This window comes from Sciurus vulgaris, assembly GCF_902686455.1.
Source record: "Sciurus vulgaris genome assembly, chromosome: 2".
Lineage (NCBI taxonomy): Eukaryota > Metazoa > Chordata > Mammalia > Rodentia > Sciuridae > Sciurus > Sciurus vulgaris.
This window is the reverse complement of record NC_136462.1, coordinates 93,825,500-93,850,431: the sequence shown is the minus strand read 5'-3', so window position 1 is coordinate 93,850,431 and position 24,932 is coordinate 93,825,500. Positions and strand designations below refer to the sequence as shown.

The 24,932-nt window shown below is 38.5% G+C and overlaps 1 protein-coding gene and 1 pseudogene across 2 annotated transcripts; both read left to right on the top strand.

Moving 5' to 3' along the window:
- Positions 1-671: 671 nt before the first annotated feature.
- Positions 672-1,701, top strand: LOC306649653 (glycine cleavage system H protein, mitochondrial-like; the record flags this gene model as incomplete). The annotated part of the gene is given in 2 exon segments (XM_079120794.1): positions 672-692; positions 694-1,701. Coding segments are annotated over 2 exon segments (528 nt in total). The 3' UTR covers positions 1,201-1,701.
- Positions 1,702-14,811: 13,110 nt separating this feature from the next.
- LOC306655258 (small ribosomal subunit protein uS2-like) lies at positions 14,812-15,675 on the top strand (annotated as a pseudogene). The gene has a single exon. The product of its transcript is annotated as a small ribosomal subunit protein uS2-like (transcript).
- Positions 15,676-24,932: the final 9,257 nt, after the last annotated feature.

Here is a 24,932-nt window from a genome sequence, read left to right as displayed (position 1 = left end):
ACTTTATACTTCAACATCTGAGGAAGCAGAACTCATCACCAATAAACGGCACTATTACTTTTGTGGTAGTTCAGTGGTGATCTTAATTCTAGGCAAACTTACATATCATACAAGGTTAGAAGCATAACTTAAGTGGGTGCTAAGACTCAAATGAGAAAAGCAAAGAAAAAGAAAGAAAGAAACCTCTGGGAATATCTAAGGGCATTTAAAGAAGTCATAAGAATGCCACCCTTTCTTTAAAAAAATAATAATAAAGGTCAGGAGCAGTGGTGCACACCTATAATCCCAGTAATGTGGGAGGCTGAGGCAGGAGGATTGCAAGTTCAAGGTCAGCGTCAGCAATTTATCAAGGCTCTAAGTAACTTAGTAAGACCCTGTCCCAAAATAAAAAATAAAAGGGGCTGGGGATGTTGCTCAGTGGTAAGGGGTAAAGTGCCTCTGGGTTCAATCCCTGGTACAAAAAAAAAAAAAAAGGAATATTTCATTCTAAGTGAATTTAAGAATCTGATATTTTTAAAATAAAAAAGCAAGTTGTCATAGTATTTAAACAACTTATGACATTTTCTTATCAGAGGACTGTATTGATAGTGCTGAGGAATAGACCTTTCTAGGCATTTTACTAAATAAGCCTTAAAATGCTGTCTTTGAGAGACCCTGAGTACCTTGAGAACATGGCGCTGCGAATGGCGCGGGAGCGTGTTAGCCGCGGCCTGCAGCCTACGTGCAACCCCGGTGCTCGCTGTGCCCTGCCCGCCGCGGCCGTGGCCCTGGCGGGTGAGGGCGGGCGCCGTTCGGGCGCTGCGCACCGGACCCGCTCTGCTCTCCGTGCGTAAATTCACAGAGAAACATGAATGGATAACTACAGAAAATGGTATTGGAACAGTGGGAATCAGCAATTTTGCACAGGAAGCTCTGGGAGATGTTGTTTACTGTAGTCTGCCAGAAGTTAGGACAAAATTGAAAAAACAAGATGAGTTTGGTGCTTTGGAAAGTGTGAAAGCTGCCAGTGAACTCTATTCTCCTTTATCAGGAGAAGTAACTGAAATTAATGAGGCACTTGCAGAAAACCCAGGGCTTGTGAACAAATCTTGTTATGAAGACGGTTGGCTGGTAAAGATGACACTGAGTGACCCTTCAGAACTAGATGACCTAATGAGTGAAGAAGCATATGAGAAATATGTAAAATCTATTGAGGAGTGAAAACGGCACCCTAAATAAACTAGTATGGAATAACACAGCAGTTGTCTTAAATTAGTGGTGGACAGAAGACTTACAAAATTACTTTCAACACCGCTACTAGAAGATATCCCTTAATTTCCCAATGACTGCAGATAAACACAATATACATCATTTTTTTTTTTTTTTTTTTTTTTACAATTTTTAGAGTAGGCTTTAGGCTCTGATATCAGAATTCATGAAATTATGTCTGGTAAAAACTACTTATAAAAATATGTAATTCAAGGGTAATCTTGTTATGAGCCTAATATAATATTGTAACTTGCTTATATCCATCCCTGCATTTGGGATGGATCATATACTTAATGATCTTTCATTGGAAAAAACTGGGCACAGAGGAAAGTGTGTGTTGTATGGTGACAGCAGAACAATACTGTCTTAATTTTATAATATACCGCATTTGCTGGTGGTATTTTTATACGTGGAAACAACACCTTGCAACAAAGTAATAAAATATTCAACTTCGTTAACAAAAAAAAAAAAAAAAAAAAGAATGCTGTCTTTGCCTTTGTTGGTAGCCTGCTTGGACAGCTTTTCTGGACCCCTACTTCACTTTCCCAAACATCACAGTACTTTGAAACACTTTCTACTAAATACAGCTTTAACAAGTTGTCCATAAATTTCTGCTGTGAAATCTTATTTGGAATGCAAAAATTAAATCATATGATTCTATTCTCTGGGGCCACATATCAAGAAGAAGGGAGACTAACTTGCCACCACAAATACTGGGCTATTATACGTCTGGATTACATAGTGTACTAACAAGAAAAACCAGATCCTAGGTATTCCAAAGTAGCAAGGTTGACTCCCAGATTTCTGAGATGACTAACAGGATGGATAAAGATGCTATTATCTGATGTGGGCAAGACTGAGGTAAAAGGATCAGATTTGTGAGAAAGACCAGTTGTAAAATCTTAATTTCTGGCTTTTTCCATAGGGTCATCAACTGTGTAATTACTGAAACCCAGTTATTTACAATAGAATGAAAGAAGCAACAAAAGTGACAACAGAAACCCAGGAGGTTTCTTGCAGAACTTGAAAATAAAGTTATCAATGAAAGTTAAATTAGTAAAAATCTCTATGCGATGGAATAAGATTAACAGAGGTCATCCTGAGGAATTATTAACATATCTTTCATTAACAAATCTAAAGAAACCCTTAGAAAAAGTTAGGAAAATAGAATAAGAGAGCAGGAAGGGAAATAAGCCAGTCCCAAAGAACCAAAGGCCAAATGTTTTCTCTGATACGCTGACACTAATCGACAATAAGGGGAGGAGAGGACTAAGTAAGAATAGAGATACTTTGGATTGGACAAAGGGGAGGGGTTTTAGGGGTAGGAATGATAGTAGAATGAATTGGACAATATTACCCTATGTGTATATATGATTACACAACCGATGTAACTGTACATCATGTACAACCAGAAGAATGAGAAGTTATACTCCATTTATGTAAGATGTGTCAAAATGCATTCTACTGTCATGTATAGCTAATTAAAACAAAAATTTTAAATGGGAAAAAAGAATAAGAGAGCAGGAATTTGGTCTAGAAACATCCAGGGGAGAGAGGTGCTTGGTGGTAGTGGGGCAATGCTGGTGGCACAGGAAAAATGCAAGCAAAGAGACCAGATAAGTATAGCAACTTGAACTTGCATAAGTCATAGAAACAGAGATGGAGTGAAGTAGACAAATACAAGATTTATTTTTAAAATAGGTTCCATGGGACTTAGTAAGGCATTCACTTATGGGAAATGAGGAGAAGGTAGTAGAAAGGGTGACTCCTAGCTTGCTGACATTACTAACAGGATAGTTGAAGATACTAATATCTGATATAGGCAATACAGGAAAAAGAAAAATAGATCGGAGCGGGAAATGATGCATGTTATTTTGAATAGGCCAAATTTGAGATGCCTATGAGAGAGAGGTCCAGGTGAAATGACCTGGTAATTTAAGGGGATATTTGATAAGAGTCTTGGAAAGTGTAGGCTTGAAAGGTCTAGACTAAATTTGAGTCATTGGTGTGTAGTCTTCATGAAGCAGTAAGAGAGAATGAGACAATCTAGGGAGAGAGTGTAGAATGAAAAAAGAAGACAGCTCAGGTCCAACCACTGAATATCCAACATCGAGAGACTAGGTAACTGAAGATGGACCAGGAAAGGATCCTGAGGATACATGAAGCCATAATAAGAAAAGTCAGTGTTTTAAGAAGAAAATGGCCAACTTTTTAATCCTGACAAGAAGTCAAGATAAAAACCAAAAAGTATCAAAGGGATTTAGCACAAGAAGTGCTATTGTTTAGATGTGGGTAGTATCCCTTGAGGGTTCATGTGCTAGAGGCTTGGTCCCCAGGGTGGAGCTAATGGGAAGTGCTGTGTATTTTGGAAAGATGGGGACTGGTGGGAGGTCCTTGGGTCACTAGGAATGTGCCCCTGAAGGGGATTATGTCAGACCCTGACATCTTTCTCTGCTTTCTGACTCATTAGGTAAGCAGTTTGCTCTGCCACAGAGTGCTGCCATGACGTGCTGCTCTTGCCAGTGACTCACAGCAATGGGACCACCCAATCTTGGACTAGAACCCTGAGAACCAGGAGCTAAAATAAAGTTTCTCTTTTTATAAGTTAATTGCTTCAGATATTCCCTTACAGTGACATAGATATGACTAATACAAGGAGGTAATTGGTGATCATGGACAAAGAGTTTGGTGGAAAGATGGAGTGGGAGCCATATTGGAATGGGATCATCCATTCACTCAGCATGTAAGTAATAAGTATTCAATTCATGAAATGCCAGATACAAGGTGCAGGGAACAGAGTGAATAAGACAGATACAATCCCCACTTCAGAGAGTGGAAGCCATTAAGCAAATTATTACAGAATTGATTATCTTCTGTGATGATCTGTTTAATGAAGAGATACCTGTGGGCTATGCTATAAACAGCCCTAGAGCTTGCTATCTTTGTGGGTAGGAGAAACATAAACTAAAAGATCTTTTATAAAAAATCTTGGGTCACAGAGGCAATTCCTTTTAGTTAGAACTAAGACTTGTCCTCTTCCCTTCCTTTCCATCTCTGCAAATAGCTATTTCAGAAATAACTAACCCTATTGTATTAGTCAGCTTTCATTTGCTGTGACCAAAATATTGACAAGGATAGCTTGGAAGGGAAAGTTTATTTGGACCCACAGTTTTAGAGATTCAGTTCATGGTGAACCAACTCCATTGCTCTGGGCCTAAAGTAAGGTAGAACAGCGTGGTGGGAGGGTATAGTGGAAGAGCGCTGCTTCATATATGGCAGCCTGGAAACAAAGAGAGAAGAGGCCTCAGGAAGATGAACCCTTCCAGGGCACTCCCTCAGTGACCCACCTTTTCCAGCTACAACCCACCTGCATAATGTTATTATCCAGTTAGTTCATTCGAACCAGAATGGATTGATTAGGTTACTCTCACAATTCAGTCATTTCGCCTTCGAACATTCCTGCATTAACTTAGACCCTCATATCCAAACCATGACACCCATTCAAAAATTAGTAAAGAACAAGAATAGCGACTATAAACATGCTACAGGGGGTACAAAGGAAGAGGAAAAGGAAATGCAAACAAAGGACATTCTGTCAAAAAAAAATTTTTTTGTGATGGAATAGTTTGCCATAAAACTGAAGTGAGCATACAAGTTTGGAGGAAGTCCAGTAAGGGAGTCTAAGTGACAGTAAAGGTGGGACAACACAGGTGTAAAAGCCTGAGTAGGATCAGAAGGTCATCCTTACAGGGGACTGGTTACAACACAGCATGTCAAAGCTTAGAAGAATGAGGAGTCCACACTGAGGTGAGTCATAGTTCAGTGTGGGGTGAAGGATGCTAAGTGTGAAGAGGATGACTATAGGGGTTACCAGTGTAGAGTATCAGAGTCTAAGTAGGTTTGTTGTTGTTTTCTCAGGTGGGGAGGCAGCCACAGAGAGGAGAAATTGGCACATACAGGGGACCTAACAAGTAAATATATCCAGAATAATGGGAGTAAAGTTTCTCATTGTCAAAGAAGGGAGAAATGAATATGGAAAGAGAAAACAGAATGAACCCTGTATAGTGTGAACATGCGGTTTTCATTTTAGATAAGTAGACATTGAACTAAACATCCTTATGTGTACACACGCACGCACACACACACACAGATACACACGTGTACACAAACCATTGTAGTCTGAATGTTTGTGTCCCTGAAAAATTCATGTGCTAAAATATTAACCCCCAAGGTGATAGTATTTGGAAGTGAGACTTTTGGAAGAGTATGAGATCTTGATGGCAGAACCCTCATAAATAAGATTAATACCCTTACAAAAAGAGGCCTAAGGAGCTTGTTTGCTCTTTCTGCCATGTAAGAATGCAGGGAGAAACCACTACCTATGAGGAACTGGCCCACATCAGCCAATGCCTTGATCTTGGACTTCCCAGAGAAATAAATACTTGTAAAAGCAGCCTGAAAACTCTCTCTTTCCCTCTCCCTCTCCATAATTCTGTCTACCTAATAAGCTTGGGAACAGTGACTCTGAGAGCAAACAGCACATCTAGAACCAGATCTTAGTTTAATGCCAAATAGCATTCTCTACTAAAAGGAACAGGTCTCCTTGAAAAAATGACTGAAGCTAGTACAAGATGAATCAAGAACACTTCGTATAAGAAAGTAAGGAAATATATCAAGAATTATGGGACATATTAAAGGACACAGGAAACAGTTTGAAGAGTACTGGCCAAATCAGAGAAATTAGAGCATAAAAATAATGATAGTGGGGCTAGAGATATAGCTCAGCAGTAGAGCACTTGCTTAGCATGTGAGAGGGCCTGGGTTTGATCTTCAGCACAGAAAAAAAAATGTTTAAAAAATGTTTTTAAATGATTGTCAGAGATCATAATCTATTGAATAAAATAGATAACACAAATCCATACTGATAAAAGCAATTTACTTAGTAAATTGAAAGTTCCACAAAGAATGGATATTATATAAACTAAAAGCACCTAACCACAAAATATGTACTATTATACAGGGAAAAGAGTAACTTTATAGTGGGGGTGTCTGGCATACACCTCCTTAATTAAGTGATCAGAGTTAATCACTGTGATCAAATTGAAATTATGTACTACTTTCCAGGATGCACTGAGAAGAAAACAGCATAACTACAGTGATATTCATGCCAAACATGCATAAATGAATCTAATGGTGAGAAAACATTAAATAAGTTCAAATTAAAGAATCTCCCACAATTATTGGTCTGTAATCTTTAAATGTAAGTGCAAGATATCCTGAGGAACTGTTTCAGATTGAAGGAAACTAAAAAGAATGACAACTAAATGCAACACATGATTCTGAATTGGATTCTTTTGCTATAAAAAATATCATTAAGGTAACTGGTAAAACCTGAGTAAGATCTGAGGTTTGGCTGATAGTACTGAAAGAGATGACACTCTCTGGGGAAGGACCTCCCCTCCCTCCAAGAATTCATATAGCAACCCAAATGACTCAAATAGAAAAGTAGGATGAGTGTCATCTTTACTGCAAGTGTAGTCATAATCATGCTCCCCAAAGTCATCCTGTGATAGAGACTGAGAGTGTGAGCTCTGGAGTTAGTCTCCTGTGTTGGAAGTCCACCTACCAACTGATTTGAGGTAACTGCTTAACCTCTCTAAGCCTCTTCTCTGTAATATAGGGATGGCTACCTCTACCTCTGTGAGGTAGCCTCAACTTTATAGGACTGTAGTGGGAATTAAACAGCAGCATAAAGTGCCTAGAACATTAATAATAATAGCTAGCATTTCTTGAGCATTTATTTTATGCCAGTAAGGCTGACTGAATAACAGTCCCAAAAATATACAGATACTAATCTCTGGAACCTGGAAATGTTCCCTTATATGGAAAAAGGGTCTTTTTTAGGTGTGATTAAGTTAAGGATCTTGAGATAGGGAGATTATCCTGGATTATCTGGGTAGACACTAATAGTAATCACAAGTGTTCTTTGAAGAGGGAGGTAGAGGAAGATATTACTATAAAAGACAGCAATGTGACAAGAGGAACAAGATGCTATGCCACTGGTATTCAAGATGGAAGATAATTCCACCTAAGAATGCAACTCAAGATGCTGGAAAAGAAAAAGAAATATTCCCTGAATCCACTGAGTGAGTTCAGTCTTACAGACAATTTGATTTTGGCCCAGTGAAACTAATTTCAGACTTCTGACCTCCAGAACTACAAGAGAATCAATGTGTATTGTTTTAAGCCATCAGGGCTTTGGTAATTTGTTACAACAGCCAGAGGAAACTAATACAGGTAGGCACTATTTTAAAGGCTTCCTTCCTATTATTTCATCTCTCACCTTTTCCTGTCTTCTCATTGATTGTGAGGTGTATTCATGGATCATACTTATTAATTTATCATCCTTGGTTGGCCCCCACCTCATGTGCCTGTACCCACATGTGGAAACTACTTTTCTGGCCCAGGAAAGAATCTGAAGAGCCCTAAGCCATGTTTTTTTGTAAAACTATAGTCCCACCAATTTTATAGCCTAGGGTCTAAGGTGAAAGAAGTTGCAATGGGGAAAATTTTTTCTTTCCATTGACTTGTTTTGTAAATCTGAATTTTTACATTAGGTTAGGATGATGCACCTATATTTACCTTAAGGTGGTCATGGTAAAAGATGCACCTGTACTAGATTTGATCCATCAGACTCTATTGTAAATAATATGAACCCATGGGACAGTAACATGTACACACCTTCATCAACAAGAGTAAGCTCTCCTAGGAACACCTACCTATCTTGTATGCAGTTGGGAAAGGAATATTGGCAGCATTAGTGCTCTCCTTTCTTGACAGTTCTATGCCTCATAATTTTTTTTTTCAAAAGAATTCACTTAAAATGCTTCACAGAAGTGCCTGCATGATGATTTCTCCCATCTAAGTACTATCCAGGCTGCTGTATAGGGATTTTTTTTTCTTTTTTTTTTCTTTTTTTCCTTCTTGTGGTACTGGGGACTAAACCCAGGACCTCATATATGATAGGCAAGGGTTCTACCACTGAGTTGTGTCCCCAGTCATCCATAGTGATTTTTGATGGCAGATTTGGAATTGTATACTAAGTAGTCCCTCTTTTCCCCAGTTTCTTCATCTGTAGAAAATAGGATGATAACTGCTATCAGGATTGTTGTGATAATTTAAATGAATGTGCACATGACTTCATATACAAAGCATGTCCACAACCCCTTCTTAGAGGGAGCTTGGGCACCATGTTGGTTCACAGTTGATTGAACCATATATGGGTACCTGATACCCCAAAGTCACTCAATCCATAAGCTGATCAATAAATAATGATGCAGCTTATTGGAGAAAGTTCTACATAAAAAGTAAGGTAGCAATATACTACTCTCTAGAATATGAAATGGAAAATAAGGAGGGAATTGGGCAATTAAGAGTATAAGCTGATGCTAAAAATGATGTAAAAAGAGAGGAAGAGGTGGGACCAAAAGCAAGTTGTCATTACTGAGTAGGGCTAAATTATGAGGAAGGAAAAGCTATGAATAAGCTGAAGTGGTGAGGATAAGAAAAAATATAGATGTTGAGAAAGCCAGGAAAGGTGAGGAACTCCCCTCAAAATCCCAGTCTAAGTAGTTGAGGCATATAAATGGCAGAACAGTATAGTGAAGATCCATGAACTTGTGCCACTGCAACTCAGAGCCACCTTAGATCCAGAAGAGTTCCAATTCCTATATTTGGATGGTTTGCCTATACCCCTAATGGCCAATGCTGTCTTAAAATACCCACCCATTGTTTAAAAGTAGTCTGTTAAATCTTCATTCTTACAAAAGAACTTAATTAAGACACATTGTTAAACAGGATCATGAAACAATGTGGCATAAGGGAAGCAGAGGAATATTCCTAGCAAGGGGGATATTAGGAGTTAAGGCTTAGAGGTGGGAGGGGTTAGGGTATCAAGTGGGTGGGTAGAATCTGAGAGCATTAGTCATAAGGTTGTGAGAGACCAGAGCCAAAGAGGAAGCGCAATGGAGTAGAGCCAATGAGGAATATGGATACCCAAAGATGGGGCACCTTTAATGAGTAATCAAGGGCTTGAACTTCTCCACCAAGACTGATATTCTCACACCTCAAGGTTGTATTCTAGTAATACATAATTTCTCTTAAAGATCAGTCGACACTTAAAATCAGCATACTACAGTGATGCAGTCACATCAATGTTTATAGCAGCTCAATTCACAATAGCTAAGCTATGGAACCAACCTAGGTGTCTTTCAATAGATGAATGGATAAAGATAATGTATATATACACAATGGAATGTGTATATGGCTGTTACTCAGCCATAAAGAAGAATGGAATTATGGCATTTTCTGGTAAGGATGGAACTGGAAAATATCATGCTAAGCAAAAATAAGCCAATCTAAAGGCCGGATGTTCTCACTGATATGCAGATTCTAACACACAATAAGGGTCGTGGGTGGGGAGGATAGAAGTTCATTGGATTAGACAAAGGGGAATGAAGGGAAGGAAGTGGGGACAGGAATAAGAAAGACAGTAGAATGAATTGGACATAACTTTACTGTGTTCATATATGAATACACGACCAGTGTAACTCCATGTCATGTTCATCCACAAGAATGGGATCCTAATTGGAATAAGTTGTACTCCATGTGTGTATAATATGTCAAAATACATTCTACTGTTATGTATATCTTAAAAGAACAAATAAAAAATAAATACAATAAAGTATTTGTAATAAACACTCAGAAAATAAAATAAAGATCAGCCAACAGCTTGATAAAAATGTCACCCAGGCAAGCAATATACTAGCTGATTATTGATCAAAAGTCTTGTTGCAGGGGTTTGGAGATGTAGTTAAGTGATGGGGCACTTGCCCTGGGTTCTACTCTCAGCAATGCAAAAAAAGCAACAACAAAACAAATCAAAAGCCTACTTGCTGTCGTTGAAGATTTCACCAGATCGGCTCTACAGCTGCATTCAGAAACTATTGTTTCTCTAAGGAAGCTGCTTAAAAGAAATAAATAGCAAATCGAAATTCTGTCATATTTATTCCTGTGGTCAGAGTCACAGGGAAATGCAGAAGGAAGAAAATCAAGTTTTCTGTCTCTGACCTGACTCTGCCCCAACTCAGACCCAAATGGTGGTTTACAGCACTTCTGAAGTCCATGCCATTTGGGTTCAGGTCAGGACTGGGTCTGGGTCCTGAGTCAGAATCAAGATCTGTCTGTTTGCCTCAAGAGTTTGCCAAATATTCTGCGCTGCCTGACCCTGTGGAATAGCCTTTAGAACAGCACTGGGTAACAGAAATAAAACATGAGTCCCAAACCTAATCATGATTTTTTAAATATCCTCATTAAAAAGGTAAGAAGAAATAGGTAACCCAAGGCAGTGGCACATGCCTGCAATTCCAGCATCTCAGGAGGCTGAGGCAAGTTCAAAGCCAGTCTCAATAATTTAGCAAAGTCCTAAGCAACTTAACAAGACCCTGGCCCAAAATAAAAAATAAAAAGGGCTGGTGATGTGGCTCAGTGGGTTCGTGCCCTTGGGTTCAATCCCTGGTACCAGAAAGAAGAGAAGAGAAGAGGAAAAAAAAAAAAAAAAAAAAAAAAACTGAAACAAGAAACAGGTGAAATTAATTTCAACAGTATCTTTTTTATTTAACCTAATATATCCAACAAAATATTGTCTTAGTATGTGATCAATATAAAATTATTATACTAATTGTTTTTTGTACTTTCTTCACAATCCAGTGCGATCCAGTGTGTATTTTATATGTATAGACATCCTTTTTTTTTTTTTTTCAACAGTCTTAAGTTTTCCAGGTGGCCTTGAATTTGTGATCCCTGTGACTCAGCCTCCCAAGTAGCTGGGATTATAGGTGTATGCCCCATGCCCAATTTATACTTATATATAAGCCACATTTCAAGTGCCCAATAGCTACATCTGGCTATTATAATAAATAGTGCACTTCTAGAATAACTTGATTTACCTTCTCCTTCCCAATCTACCTGTCACTCCCATTAGGCATAGAGACGATGCCAGGGATTTGAGGGGTGGGCCAGAAAAATTGGAGAGCTTTGTTTTTGTCATGATGATATTATGAGTCCACTGGTAAAAGCAAATTGTTTTCTTCTGAAACATCTTTATTCTATTATCGTTCTTCTCTCTCTCTTGAAATCAATAACAAGTGCTCCCAGGGAATTTGACTTACACTTTATTATAGCACCTACTTCACTTTGTCTACAGTCACTTGTTTATGTTTCAGACTCCCCAAACATAAATGCCTTAATGGCAGAGTCCCACTCCCTGTCATCTTTCTTTATAGGAAAAAATAGAAAGCTGAGGGATTACCACTTAGTCATCAATGAGTGTATGTCAAATGAATGAGTAAATGAATAAGACTCCCCTCCTTACAAGGATGATAAGTATGTATTGTGGAGAATTTTTCTTCATCTAGTACCTACAGGTGTATACAAGCTGCTTCCTAATAAACAGTGAAGTCAGTCAAGGAACTGTTGGAATCCATCCTGGAAACTGAAAGAAATACTTGTCTTCATCCTCTGGGTCCTCATGTTCATGAATTCAATTCTCAAGCTCCCAGGACTATGTTGGGTGCTGTGGGAGTTTCAGAATGAGTTATAAGTAATTCTTATCCCCAAGTCCCAAACAATGCAGGAGAGAGTCTTTGATGAGTATATGCAAACAATTATAATTTTAGGTTGCATAACCTAAGTGTTGTAAGGGAAATAAAGAGTTCTTTAGGGAGAGGAACAAGAAGAGGGGGTGCAGAAGAGGCTTTAATCAGGGGTATCCTTTGAGATGATACCTGAAGGAGGAACAGGATTTATGTAAGTAGAAATTGAGGGAGAAAAATAAACAGCTTTTAAGAATCTGACAAATGAGGAGGAAACAATACAGAATAGGTGTGGTGAGATAACAAGGAAATGAATTCAACTCTAAAGAACAGACTGGAAGAAATCACAAGAGGGAAAGGGGAGCAAACCCCATTAACAGAGGTGAGAGTTCCATAGCTGGCAGACACCCTTGTACTCAGCAACACCTCCAAGAAGAGCTCTTGAATTTGGGAATCAAGAAGGAGGTGAGATAGCCCCAAGTCACAGGCTCATGGCGACAGAAGTAAGGACTGGAGAAATGAACATCCTGATCAAGAAAGGGGCAATTGGGCTGGGGTTGTAGCTCAGTGGTGAAGCGCTTGCCTAGCGTGGGTGAGGCCCTGGGTTCAATCCTCAGCACCACATAAAAACAAATAAAGTAAAGGCTAAATTCTTGAAGGGGGGAAAAAAGGGGGGGAGGGGAATCTCCTAAAGCATGTACCACATCAGATTTGAACAAAACCCTAGTGTAAAAGAGAAAACATAAGAAAAGATCAGATATGCTGAAAAGAATTTTATGTGACACAGGAGATGTGGGCAGTGTTCTGGCTTGTAAGTACAGTGTGCTTCAGAGATCAAAGCAGCAGCCAGAACAGGAAATGAAACACCAGCTGGGAAATCCACTCAGACTGAGAAGATGGAAGGAAAACAGACAGTAAATGTTGAGGTCGGAGTTTAATATGGTATATGTATCACTTGCCTAGCATGCATAAGGCCCTGGTTCAATACTTAGTACTGAAAAAAAAATGGCATAAATTTGATCATAACTTCCTTTTCTAATTTTTTAAATATCTATGACTGAGACCTATTCCCATTTTCACTCCTGAAATCAATTATTTGTAATGTCCTTTTTCTTACCTTTTTTCTTCCAGTCTTTTTCATTTTTTTCCTAGTCTTGTCAGGGATATATCAATTTTTATTAGTCTTTCTAAAGAAATAACTTCTTGGTTTGATAATCCTATATATTAAAAGTTTGTTTCCTATTTCATTAATTTATTCTCTTATCTGTTATTTCCTTCCTTTTATTTTCTTTGGATTTTTTGTTTGTTTGGTAGGCTGGTTAGTTTGTGACTTTTTTCTAATTTCTTGAGGTGAATTTTTTTTTTTTTTTTTTTTTTTTTTTTTTTTTTTTTTTTGCGGTGTTGAGATTGAAACCATGGTCTTGTGCTTGCAAGGCAGGCACTCTACCAACTGAGCTATCTCCCCAGCCCTTGAGGTGAATTTTTAGCTCACTGATTTTTAGCCTGTATTCATGTCTATACTATATCTCTAGCCAGGTGTGGTGGAGCACCACAGGAGGCTGAGGCAGGAGGATCACAAGTTCAAAGTCAGTCTCAGCAACTTGGTGAGGCCCTGAGCAACTTAAGGAGACCCTGTCTTCAATAATATAAAGAACTGGGGATATGGCTCAGTGGTTAAGCACCCCTGGGTTTAATCCCCAGAACCATAAATGAATAAATAAATAAATAAACTATGTATCTAAGACTACAAAATTTCCTAAAGTGTGGCTTTATCTGCATTCCACAACTTTTGTATTGTATCATCATTTAGTTTTAAATATTTTATAATTTTCATTGTGATTTCTTTTTTGATGCATGGGTTATATAGAAGTATTTTTTAATATTTAAATATGATCATTTTTCTAGTTGTTTTTAAATGATTTCTTGCTTAATTGCACTGAAATCAGGAAAAATACTTTGAATGATTTCAATTCTTTGAATTTTGTTTTGGGGTAGGGCTGTGGTTCAGTGGTAGAGCACTTGCCTTGCACATGTGAGGCACTGGGTTTGATGCTCAGCGCCACATAAAAATAAATAAATAAAATAAAGGAAATTAAATTTGCTGGGAGCTGCTTTATGGCCCAGCATGCTGTCTGTATGGCCATTAACAATACCCATGTCACATGTTCTTCTGCAACATTACTTGCCACTTTACTGACTGAGAGAAAACACGTCCTGTAACTGACCCAGAGTAAAATAGCTAGCCTCGTAGTTATTGTTCCCAGCTTCTTAGAAAATGACCACCATGGAAGAAATGTGACTACCCTGAAATCACCATGCCATGAGACTTAAGCCAGGTGGAAAAACCCTGAAGAATGAAATACTTAAGAAAGAGAAGCCAGTGAGCACCACTGTGCCAGGACATGTGACTGAAGGAACCACCTTTGACATTTAGTTCACTCAAGCCTTCAAATGACTCTAGTCCCAGGTGTTACTGTTTGAGCTCACACTTGAGACCCCAAGTAAGAACCACCCATGAGCCCAGGCAACCCATAGAACCCTAAGAAATAGTAATAAATTGCTATTTCGAACACTACAAATTATCCTTAAATAGGATAATTTGTAATGCATTAATAGTTATCCAGAACATGATAAATTTATGTAAATGTTCTATGCATATTTTTTAAAAATTAACTATAATTGTTGAGAGTGATGTTCTATATGTGTCAAGTAAGTCAAGTTTTTTAGTTTGTGTATCCTAATCTACATCCTTAATGACTTGGTTTGTGTTCATGAATTACTGAGAGGTGTGTTAAGAATCTCTCATATGAGCTTTCCATGCTACCCACAGAGGGGTCCATATGGCGTTGTTCTTTGTTTCTGTCATAACTTAAAGGGAAACGATCACAATGTCTGGAGTCTTAACATCCTGCAAATGAAGGAAGAGGATGTCCTCAAATTCCTTGCAGCCGGAACCCAGTTAGGTGGCACCAACCTTGATTTCCAGATGGAACAATATATCTACAAAAGGAAAAGTGATGGCATATACATCATAAATCTGAAGAGAACCTGGGAGGAGCTTCTGCTGGCAGTTCATGCCATTGTTGCCATCGAAAACCCTGCCAATGTCAGTGTCATATCCTCTAGGAATACTGGCCAATGGCCTGTGAAGTTTGCTGCTACCACCAGAGCCACTCCTATTGCTGGCTGCTTCACTCCTGGAACCTTCACTAACCAGATCCAGACAGCCTTCTGGGAGCCACGTCTTCTGGTGATTACTGATCCCAGGGCTGACCACCCGCCTCTTACAGAAGTATATTATGTCAATCTGCCCACCATTGCTCTGTGTAACTAACACACTCTCCTCTGTGCTATGTGGACATCGCCATTCCATGCAACAATAAGGGAGCTCATTCTGTGGGTCTGATGTGGATGCTGGCCAAGAAGTTCTGTGCGTGTATGGCACCATTTCCCGTGAACACCAGTGAGAGGTCATGCCTGATCTCTACTTCTACAGAAATCCAGAAGAGATTGAAAAGGCAGAGCAGGCTGCTGCTGAAAAAGCTGTGACCAAGGAGGAATTTCAGGGTGAATGGACTGCTCCAGCTCCTGAGTTCACTGCTGCTCAACCTGAGGTTGCAGACTGGTCTGAAGGTGTGCAGGTGCCCTCTGTGCCTATCCAGCAGTTCCCTACTGAAGACTGGAGTGCCCAGCTGGCCACTGAAGACTGGTCTGCAGCTCCCACTGCTCAGGCTACTGAGTGGGTAGGAACAACCACTGAGTAGTCTTGAGCTGTTCTACACTTATTAAGTAAAATGGAAATAAGATTACAGAAAACAAACACCAGTTTCTTTAAAAAAAAAAATGAATCTCTCATATGATTCTGGATTTGCTTTGCATGTTCCCCTTTTCCCTGTGCTGGGGCTCAAACCCATGGTCTCTTACATGCTGAGCAAGCATTCAACCACTGAGCTACACCCCCAGGTCCTGATCTGTAATTTTTTTGTTTTACATATTTTGAGGCTATGATATTAGGTGAAGACAAACTTACTTGTACATCTACCTGATAAGCACAACCTTTTCTCATTGTCAAGTATTCTTCCTTATCACTAATAATCCTTTTTTTTTTTTTTTTTTTTTTTGTACCCAAGGGTGCTTAACTACTGAGCCACATCCCCAGTCCTTTTTATTTTTTATTTTGAGACAGGGTCTCACTAAGTCACTCAGGGCCTCCCTAAATTGCTGAGACTGGCTTTGAACTTTCAATACTCCTCCCTCAGCCTCCCAGTCTGCTGAGTTTACAGGCATGAGCCACTACACATGGCCATTAGTAATTCTTTATTGTCTTACAGTTTACTTTGTCTGATATTAATACAGCAAAGTCAGCTTTATTTTGGTAAGTTTTTACATGGCATATCATTTTCCATTCTTTTACATTCAATATTTCTACCTCCTTCTAGTTTATAAACAGCATGTGATTATTTTTAAAATTCATACAGTCATTTGCAGTCTTTTAATTAAATTGTTTAGTGCACTTACCTTTAAGATAATTATTTGTACTAGGATAAATGTAATTAAGAGAAGCCAGGCACTGTGGCATACTCCTGTAATCCCAGCAGCTTGGGAGGCTGAGGCACGAGGATCAGGAGTTCAAACTTGGTGGGCTGGAGGTGGAGGGCAGGGGCAGGGCAGGAATTGAGGTTCTAAACAATTCATTGAGACCCTGTCTCTAAGAAAAATACAAAATAGGGCTCAGTGGTCAAGTGCCCCTGAGTTCAATCCTGGTACCACAAAAAAAAAAAAATATGCAGTTAGGCTAAAAACTTAACATTTCTACTACAGATTTTTCCCTAACGAGGTAAAGTATTTTCCCTAAAAAGAAATGAGGGATATTATGTTAATGCTGTTCACTGAAAAAACTACTCCAAATAATTTTTCAGTTAATCAAGCTTTTAAAAGCTTTTATTCCAAGTTTCAATTATGTAATTGTCTTGGAAAATACATTCTTTTATCTTTGACTACCAATAACTCCTGTCTCTTGCAACACTGCAGGGAAAAAATAGAGCTGTCGTGAACTCCTCGTGTCTTACGGAGTACGAAGTTCCCTAACTCTCATTGCCCCAAACCCAGTAATCTCAATATGAGTTTAAAAAGAACTAGCTTGATATCATTCATCACCCACTTTATGACAGAAACCAGAACATGCTAGTAATAATGGTAATGAAACTCTATAGTTTTTTCATTGAGCACCTACTGAGTGCTAGTGCTAGTTATTGTTCGAAGACTTACACATGTAACACCTCACTAAATTCTCATAATTTATCTATAATTGCCTATTATGGCTCCCATTTACCAAAAACCTGAGCCACAGATAGATTAAGTAACTGGTACAAGGTCACAACTAGATAAGTGCTATAGTAGGAATTTAAACCAAGATAGTCTGTCTCCTTTCTCTTAATTACTCCCTTACACTGCCACTGAAATGTAATGCTCTCTCTGATGCAAAGTGTATAAATTCAATGTCATTTATGAGCATGCTCGATTAGGCATAATACAGAATGCAAAGCAAACAAATAAACAAAAAAAGCCAGATAGGTATTCCAAGAAAGATCTGTAGATTTAAATAAAATTATTAATAGTTTCAGGTATTTTTTCCTACTATGCAATAGCAATAGATCTATCACTGGGCCTCAAGGTCTTTCATTCCAGTACTTCAGAGAATCACACTAAATGGGATTTTATGCTCAATAACATTTCTGGGAATTATTTTTCCCTAGTAAAATTTTATACATTCATAAGCCTAGAAGTTCCCTCAGAGGTCATTTATAGTATTAGCAATTATCTTTGCAGGAACAGTCTAAGAATCTGATACCTTTTTATTTTAATATGTATATGATGCTTAATTTTTTATAAGAACATGCCATACAAAGAAAAATACATTTCTGTGGTTGTTGGGGATTGAACCCAGGGCCTTGCACATGCTGAACACACACTTTACCACTGAGTTGTACCTCCAGGCCCCAAAACAATAAATTTTAAAATTATTATTACTGATAAGACCTTTAAATAGGGGAAATAATAGTCTTGTCAATTAATGGTGCTGGAAAACTGAGTATCCGCATGCCAAAGAATGAATTTTGACTCCTACTTCATACTATATACAAAAATTAACTCAAAATGAACCAAACACCTAAATGTAAGTATTAAAACTAGAAAACTCTTAGGAGAAAATGTAGGAATAAATCTAAATGATGTTGGGTTAGGCAGTTTTCTTATATACAAAGCCAAAAGTACAAGCAGCAATATGTGTATATTTGAATTAAAAAACTTTGTGGTTCAAAAAATATAATCAAGAAAGGGAAAAACAACCTATAGAAGAAAGTATTTGCAAAGTATATATACAACAAGGGACTTGTAACTAGAGTATATAAAGAACACTTAACATTCAATAATAAAGACAAATAACCCATATTAAAAATGGGCAAAACTTGCACAGACTAAAATTGAAAAAAGATGAAAAATTAGCCAATAAGGATGTAAAAAGTGTTCAATATCATTAACCATTAGGAAAATGCAGGCCAAAACCATGAGATAGGGGCCTGGGGATATAGCTCAGTTGGTAGAATACTTTCCTCAAAAGCACAAGGCCCTGGGTTCAATCCTCAGCACTATCAAAAAAAAAAAAAGAGATATCACTTCAAACCTACTATATAGGGTTTATACAGGCTATATTTAAGAGAAGTTTATGGAAACCCTTTGTATATTGCTGGTAGGTCTAAAAATGACGCAGCTTATTTGGAAAACAGTTTAGCAGTTCCTCAAAAGGTTAAACATAATCATTATATGACCAAGCAATTTCACTCTTAGATATAAACTTTAAAAAACCCAAAGTATAAATCTACACGAACTTTTGTACAAGAAATGATTATACCAGCATTATCATAATAGCTAGAGTAGAAACAACTCCATGTCCATCAATTGATGAAGAGATTAATAAAAAGTGTATATCCATACTCCATGTATATATGATATGTCAAAATACATTCAACTGTCATGTACAACTAAAAAGAACAAAAAAAAGTGGTATATCCATACCAATGGTGTATTACTTGACCATAAAAAGAAATGAAGTATTGATACATGCTATAATATAGATGAATCTTGGATACATTATGCTAAGTGAAAGAAGCCAGATACAAAAGAGCATATTTTTTTCAATTTGTATAAAATGTGTAGAATAGGAAATCTAAAGAAACAGAAAGTAGTTGTATAGAGCTGGAGATGTAGATGTGTGTTGGAGTACCGAGAATGACTGCTAATAGACAAGGGGTTTCTTTTGGGGGATGATGAAAATGTTCTAAAATTATATTGTGGCATATGCAAGGCCCTTCAATCCTCGACATCAAAAACAAACATAAAATTATATAGTGATGTTGATGGTTGTATAATTGTCAATATACTAAAAACCATTGAATTGTATAGTTTATATGGGTGAATTATATGGTATGTAAATTATATCATAATAAAGTTATTCCATTAAATTGATGCAATATAATTTAAGGTGTCACTCCATTTTAAAAATTTTCTTTCTTGTAGTTGTAGATGGGCAGCATGCCTTTATTTTGTTCATTTTTATGTGGTGCTAAATATCAAACCCAGTGCCTCACATGTGTTAGGCAAGTGCTCAGCCACTGAGCTACAACCTCAGTCTCTCCATTCATTATTAAACATTGAGGTTATTTTCAATTTTTTTTATTAAAATCTTTTTTATTTTTACAGACTGCATTTTGATTTCAATTTTTTATTCTGCTAAATAACCAAGCACACTTCATTTTATTTATTTATTTATTTATTTATTTATTTATTTATTTATTTATTTATGCTGATCAAACATAAAGCCTCCAGCATGGTAGGCAAGCATTCTACCACTGAGCTACACCCCCAGCTCTGGCCTTTTCTTCTTTTTTACTTGTGTTCTATTCTCATTACTTTCTGCTTTGTGTGAAAGGTATCTCTTCTTCCTGGGACCTGAAAGACCGTGTTCCTTCCAACTTTTTATCATTTGCAAACTCTAACATATGTTTGTAAGTAGTAGTGAAGCCAGAATTGGGAACAGGCAGTTAGTGTAGAAATAGGGGATCGGGGTCAAATTGAGGAAATGGAGGCCATGAAGGCCATCTGCATCTGGAAGTTAGAGCTGGGAGTGTAGCTCAGTGGTAGAATGGAATATCAAGGATCTCTGAAGTCCATTGATTACCAAATTTACCTTCCCTTTGTCAAGGACTACAGGCAGGGAGCTGCTAATTAATACCCCTTGGACCCTTACTGCCTGAGTCACTTTGGCCCTCACCCTGCCATCTGCTTCTCACCTTCTTTGCTATGTCACCAGCATTTCCTGGGGGCCTAGTCACTGTAGGCAGGAAGAAGAGAGAGAAGAGGGGGGAACTCTGGAGAACAAAAGAGACCCTAGCCTATAAAAGATGTACAGCGTGCTTACTTCTCAGGAATTCTAGAACATCAAGTATGGTCCCTTCTCCCTCCCAGGAGAAGTCTGTATTATTACTACTTTTAAATAAAATCTGCTTAATATATGCCTGCCTTGGCATGCTTTTCTGATGTTATACTTTAATACCTGAGGAAGCAGAACTCGTCACAGTAAACAGCAGTATCAGTAGGTGTTATATAAACTCTTGTTAAATGAAATGAGGCCAGAGGGGTTAAACATTAAGCACTGGCTACACTAAATAATGTTCTGAATAAACTTGCTATAGGCATTTAAGTTATAAGATATTCTACCGTTACACATTAGCTTGCCATCTTGGCTACTTCCAAGAGTTCACTACCCTCATTTTATGAGTGAGGCTAGCTTGGTTAGATGATTCACTAGTGATGCATAGCTAATGGATCCCAGGAACAGAACACCATCTCCCAACTCCAGGGTCACTACTCTGTTTACCACATCTTACCTCCTTGGAGATTCATTTGAGTAGTGGACTCTCTTGAGCCTGGGGCAGGACTATTCTCCTGAGCATTCCCTTTCTACTCTCAGATCCCCTGGTTGGCATTTGCCCTCCTCCAGCTCCCACTCAGGGATTCAAATACTTTAATGATGCTAAAATTCACGAGTCTCAGGCAAAGTCTTTGCTATTGTGAAAGCCAGAGTAAGCCACCCAGTACAGCCCTGGCTGATCAGGTAGCCTCTTGGTAACAAAATTTCTTCCTGTTTATCAAATGAGCTACTCACCTCCAGTGAGACATGGCAGCCAAGGAAGCAAGCAGTCTCCACATTATCACAGGGATGTTGGCTCAAGGTGATCAAACTACAGTTCACTTACAAGAAGTCCTTACTTCTAGAAGTAAGGACTATCAACTGGCATTGTGGGGCATGCCTGTAATCCCAGCAACTCGGGAGGCTGAAACAGTAGGACAGAAAGTTGGAGACCAAGTGGACGATACACGGGGTGTGGAGGGTGGGTTATTAAGAGAATAATGAAGAAACTGGATTGTGTAGAGGGGAAATGAGGCGGGAGTGGGTGGGGGAAGGAAAGATAGTTTTTGCTGGCTCTTTGCGGTACCAAATCCGCGGATATTTGTCACCGCCTGCAGCAACAATTTGCGCGGGTCTCTATGGGTGGTGGACTGGAAACTGAGCTACTTCCATTTCTGTGCTGCTTCCTTACTTGCTTGCTTGTAGAGGATAGAGAAAATGAGGCTTACTTGCTTTGAGAGGAGAGAGAGAGAGAGGCTTTGCTTGAGAGAGACTACACTTTCAGAGAACTATATCTTCCCAATTCTGCTGCTTCTTAAAGGTGTGTCCTGCATCCTGCGAACCAAGGGTGTGTCTATCTGAGGTGCTTCTTAGTGATTCATCCCGCGTACCACGATCTGCCTATCCATGATCTAGAGGTGTGTTCTCAGTTCTCCGCTCTGTGATCTGCCTTCCACCGCTGCCTGCTGCTTCTCTCTGCTAGCTGCTTCTATCTGCTTGCTGCCTTTTCTTCTTCCTTTCTGCTAGTGGCTTCTCTCCGCCTCTTGCTGCTAGCTGCTGCTCTTTGCTGTCGCCTACTGCCCGCTTATATTCCCTCCAGGAAGCAGAGGGTAGGGCCACGCCTCTTATGCAAAGATTAGGCAAGACGCTATATGTCTGAGCAGGCACGTGGTCGAGAACACATGTGCATGCATTGTGTGCATGGACGATAAATCACCTGAGTGTGCTTATGTCAATTAACCTCCTCGCTGCCAATGTGATCAGGCACCGTCCGCATGGCACAGCCCCCAACAGATAGTGGACTGAGACAGACATCATTACCCTATGTACATGTATGATTACACAAATGGTGTGAATCTACAGAATGTACAACCATAGAAATAAAAGTTGTACCCCATTTGTGTACAACGAATCAAAATGCAGTCTGTAAAAATAAAAATTTAAAAAAATGAGATAAAAGAGGGTAGAATGGAAAATGTACATGAGCAACACACTTAGGGTAAATATCTTATAAAATTTTTGTTTTAATTATTAAAAAAAAAAAAATTCGAGACCAGCCTCAGCAACTTAACTAGGCCCTAAGCAACTTAGCAAGACTTTGTCTAAAAAAAAAAAAAGGGCTGGAGATGTGAATCAATGGCTAAGTGTCCTTCAGTTAAGTCTCCAGTACCAAAAAAAAAAAAAAAAAAAAAAGTAAGGACTATCAATGATAGGTAGGAGAAAGATGTGAGTGAGTGGTGGGAACATGAGGTTAAGGGAATAATTCTATAAACTGGTCCTACTGTGCAACCCCAACATGTTTTCTTTTGAAAAGCAATTTATCTGAGTCCTGTCTGGCTTAAATCAATATCATATGCTACATTCCTCAGCAAACAATCTGTTATCTGTTGGAGAAACGCAGACCTGAAAGGGTCCTCCCTGCCAAGTTACCCTAAAGTAGAGGGTTTTTGTGACCCTTACACAGACCAGATTCCAGAACTCAGGTGGCTACAGATAATTCCCCCTAACCAAAAAAATCTATAAGGACAAGTTCCAGTTAGAACTGGTCAGTGTGGGTCAAAGTGACCCAGAGTTGCCTTAGACCTTTACCATGTGCAGTGGGTAGTTGGAAGTCTGATGCAATACTGCTGTCAGTCAAAAGTCAAGAGGTCCTGGAAAGGACCCTGAAAATTTCTCTGGGGCCCCAATAAAACTGGAGGGAAGGAGGAGTCCACAATCCTTTCCCTCTCTGAGAGGACACTCTCTCTTCCTCAAGAGCATCCCCCTATTTCTTTTTTCCTATCCTTAAATTCATGCCTTCTACTCCGAGCAACATGTCTAAAATCTTTCCAGCTTAATTGCAAGAATGGGTAACGGAGAACCTTTGCAGCTGCCTTGGCTCCATGGTGGACCCTTGCTCTATACATCACCACTTTCACTGAGGACACAGGTATGTGGAGTAGAATATCATGTTAGGGAGGAAACAGGTCAATTTCAAGTTCCTGGTGGGCAAAGTGGACTGTGAGATTGTTTGACTAAATAGTTGTTTCTCTCCATCAAATACAGAATTTGTTTCTTGTCCTCTGTAGTCATACTGTGAAAAGAATAGCAAATTACCTCTTCTAAAGCTTTCCTCCCATCTCTAATCCTTTTGATTACAGAATGCTAAGAAGATCCCCCATGACCAAGCAGTCCATTTCAAAGAACTATGTTTTACTAAAGCTGCTATAAACCAACAAAGACGTGATGTCACTAAGGTAACATACATAACTTTAAGGTCATAAACTGATCAATACTTTACAGATGTAAATAACTGGAATCTTCCACACAATTTTTCTCTCCAATTAAACAGCATCAATAGCCTGCTTTTACACCTCTATAATGAATAGTTTGGCAGTAATTGACCCAAAATATATTCACATCAAATTCTAAAGGCAGGTGACTCAGGGCTGGGATGGCAGATTTCTCCAGAATGTCCTTGGGACTTCAGACTCCTTTTCAGTCACTGCTTTACCAAACCTACAGAATAGTTGTTGTTCTTATGGTTCAAAGTGGTAACTATTGTAACCTCATTACAGGCAATAGGCTGCAAGAAGACAGAAAGAGTGGGAGTGGAAAGAAAGGGGTACAAAATGTAGGTGCCAACTATTCTTAAGTTCCCAAATGTCATTTCTACTGTATATCCATTGGCCAAAATATGTTGCTACAGCCATACTTAATTTCAAGATCGAGAATATGGTCTTTATTCTAGGTACTATGTGATCAGGTAGAAGTGAGGGGTTCTAGCATCATGGGAAAAAGGAAAACACACATTCAGAAATAACTCGCAGACTACGCCAATCACTCATACCTAACTGCATAAAACCCTTCCGAAAGATAGAAGGAAAATCTGATCACAAAGGATCAAAGAAATAAGATGAAATGAGAACTACATGGTAAGTTAAACAGTATAAGAAATGACCATGAATAACACTTGAAAGCATAGAGGAGACACATATGTACGACTGGCAAAATAACCCTAAGTTCTGAAAAAGAAGTGGAAGGTCATTTTTTTATAAGATAGGAGTCAGAGACAATATCCATCAGATATACTAGGAGAAATAGTTTACATGAGCAACAACTAAAATCATACTGCTTTTTCACTTCTCATTAAGACAAAAAACTTTTAACAAAGAAAATAGTTTATCTTCACCTGTCTTATTTCTTCATGTGCTTCCAATTCCTGAAAGGCATATCAACTAATTTTATTCTTCTGTCAGTATTTCAAGAATATATATTGTATTTGACTTTTCTATGTACCTCTAAAAATATAATCACTTTTATTTGGGAAACACTTCTGTTTTGTTATAGGTTTTTATTTTTTTAATTTTTTTTAGTTGTAGATGGATACAATAACTTTATTTTTATATGGTGCCGAGAATCCAGTGCCTCACCTGGCAGGTGAGTACTCTACCACTGAGCCACAACCCCAGCCCCATCCCCAGGTTTTTATTTAACACATGCATATATTAAAAAAAATGCTTAGTACTCTCTTCCAAGAAATCCCAATGCACACAACTTGGGGTAAATTTATGTAATCTTCTCAA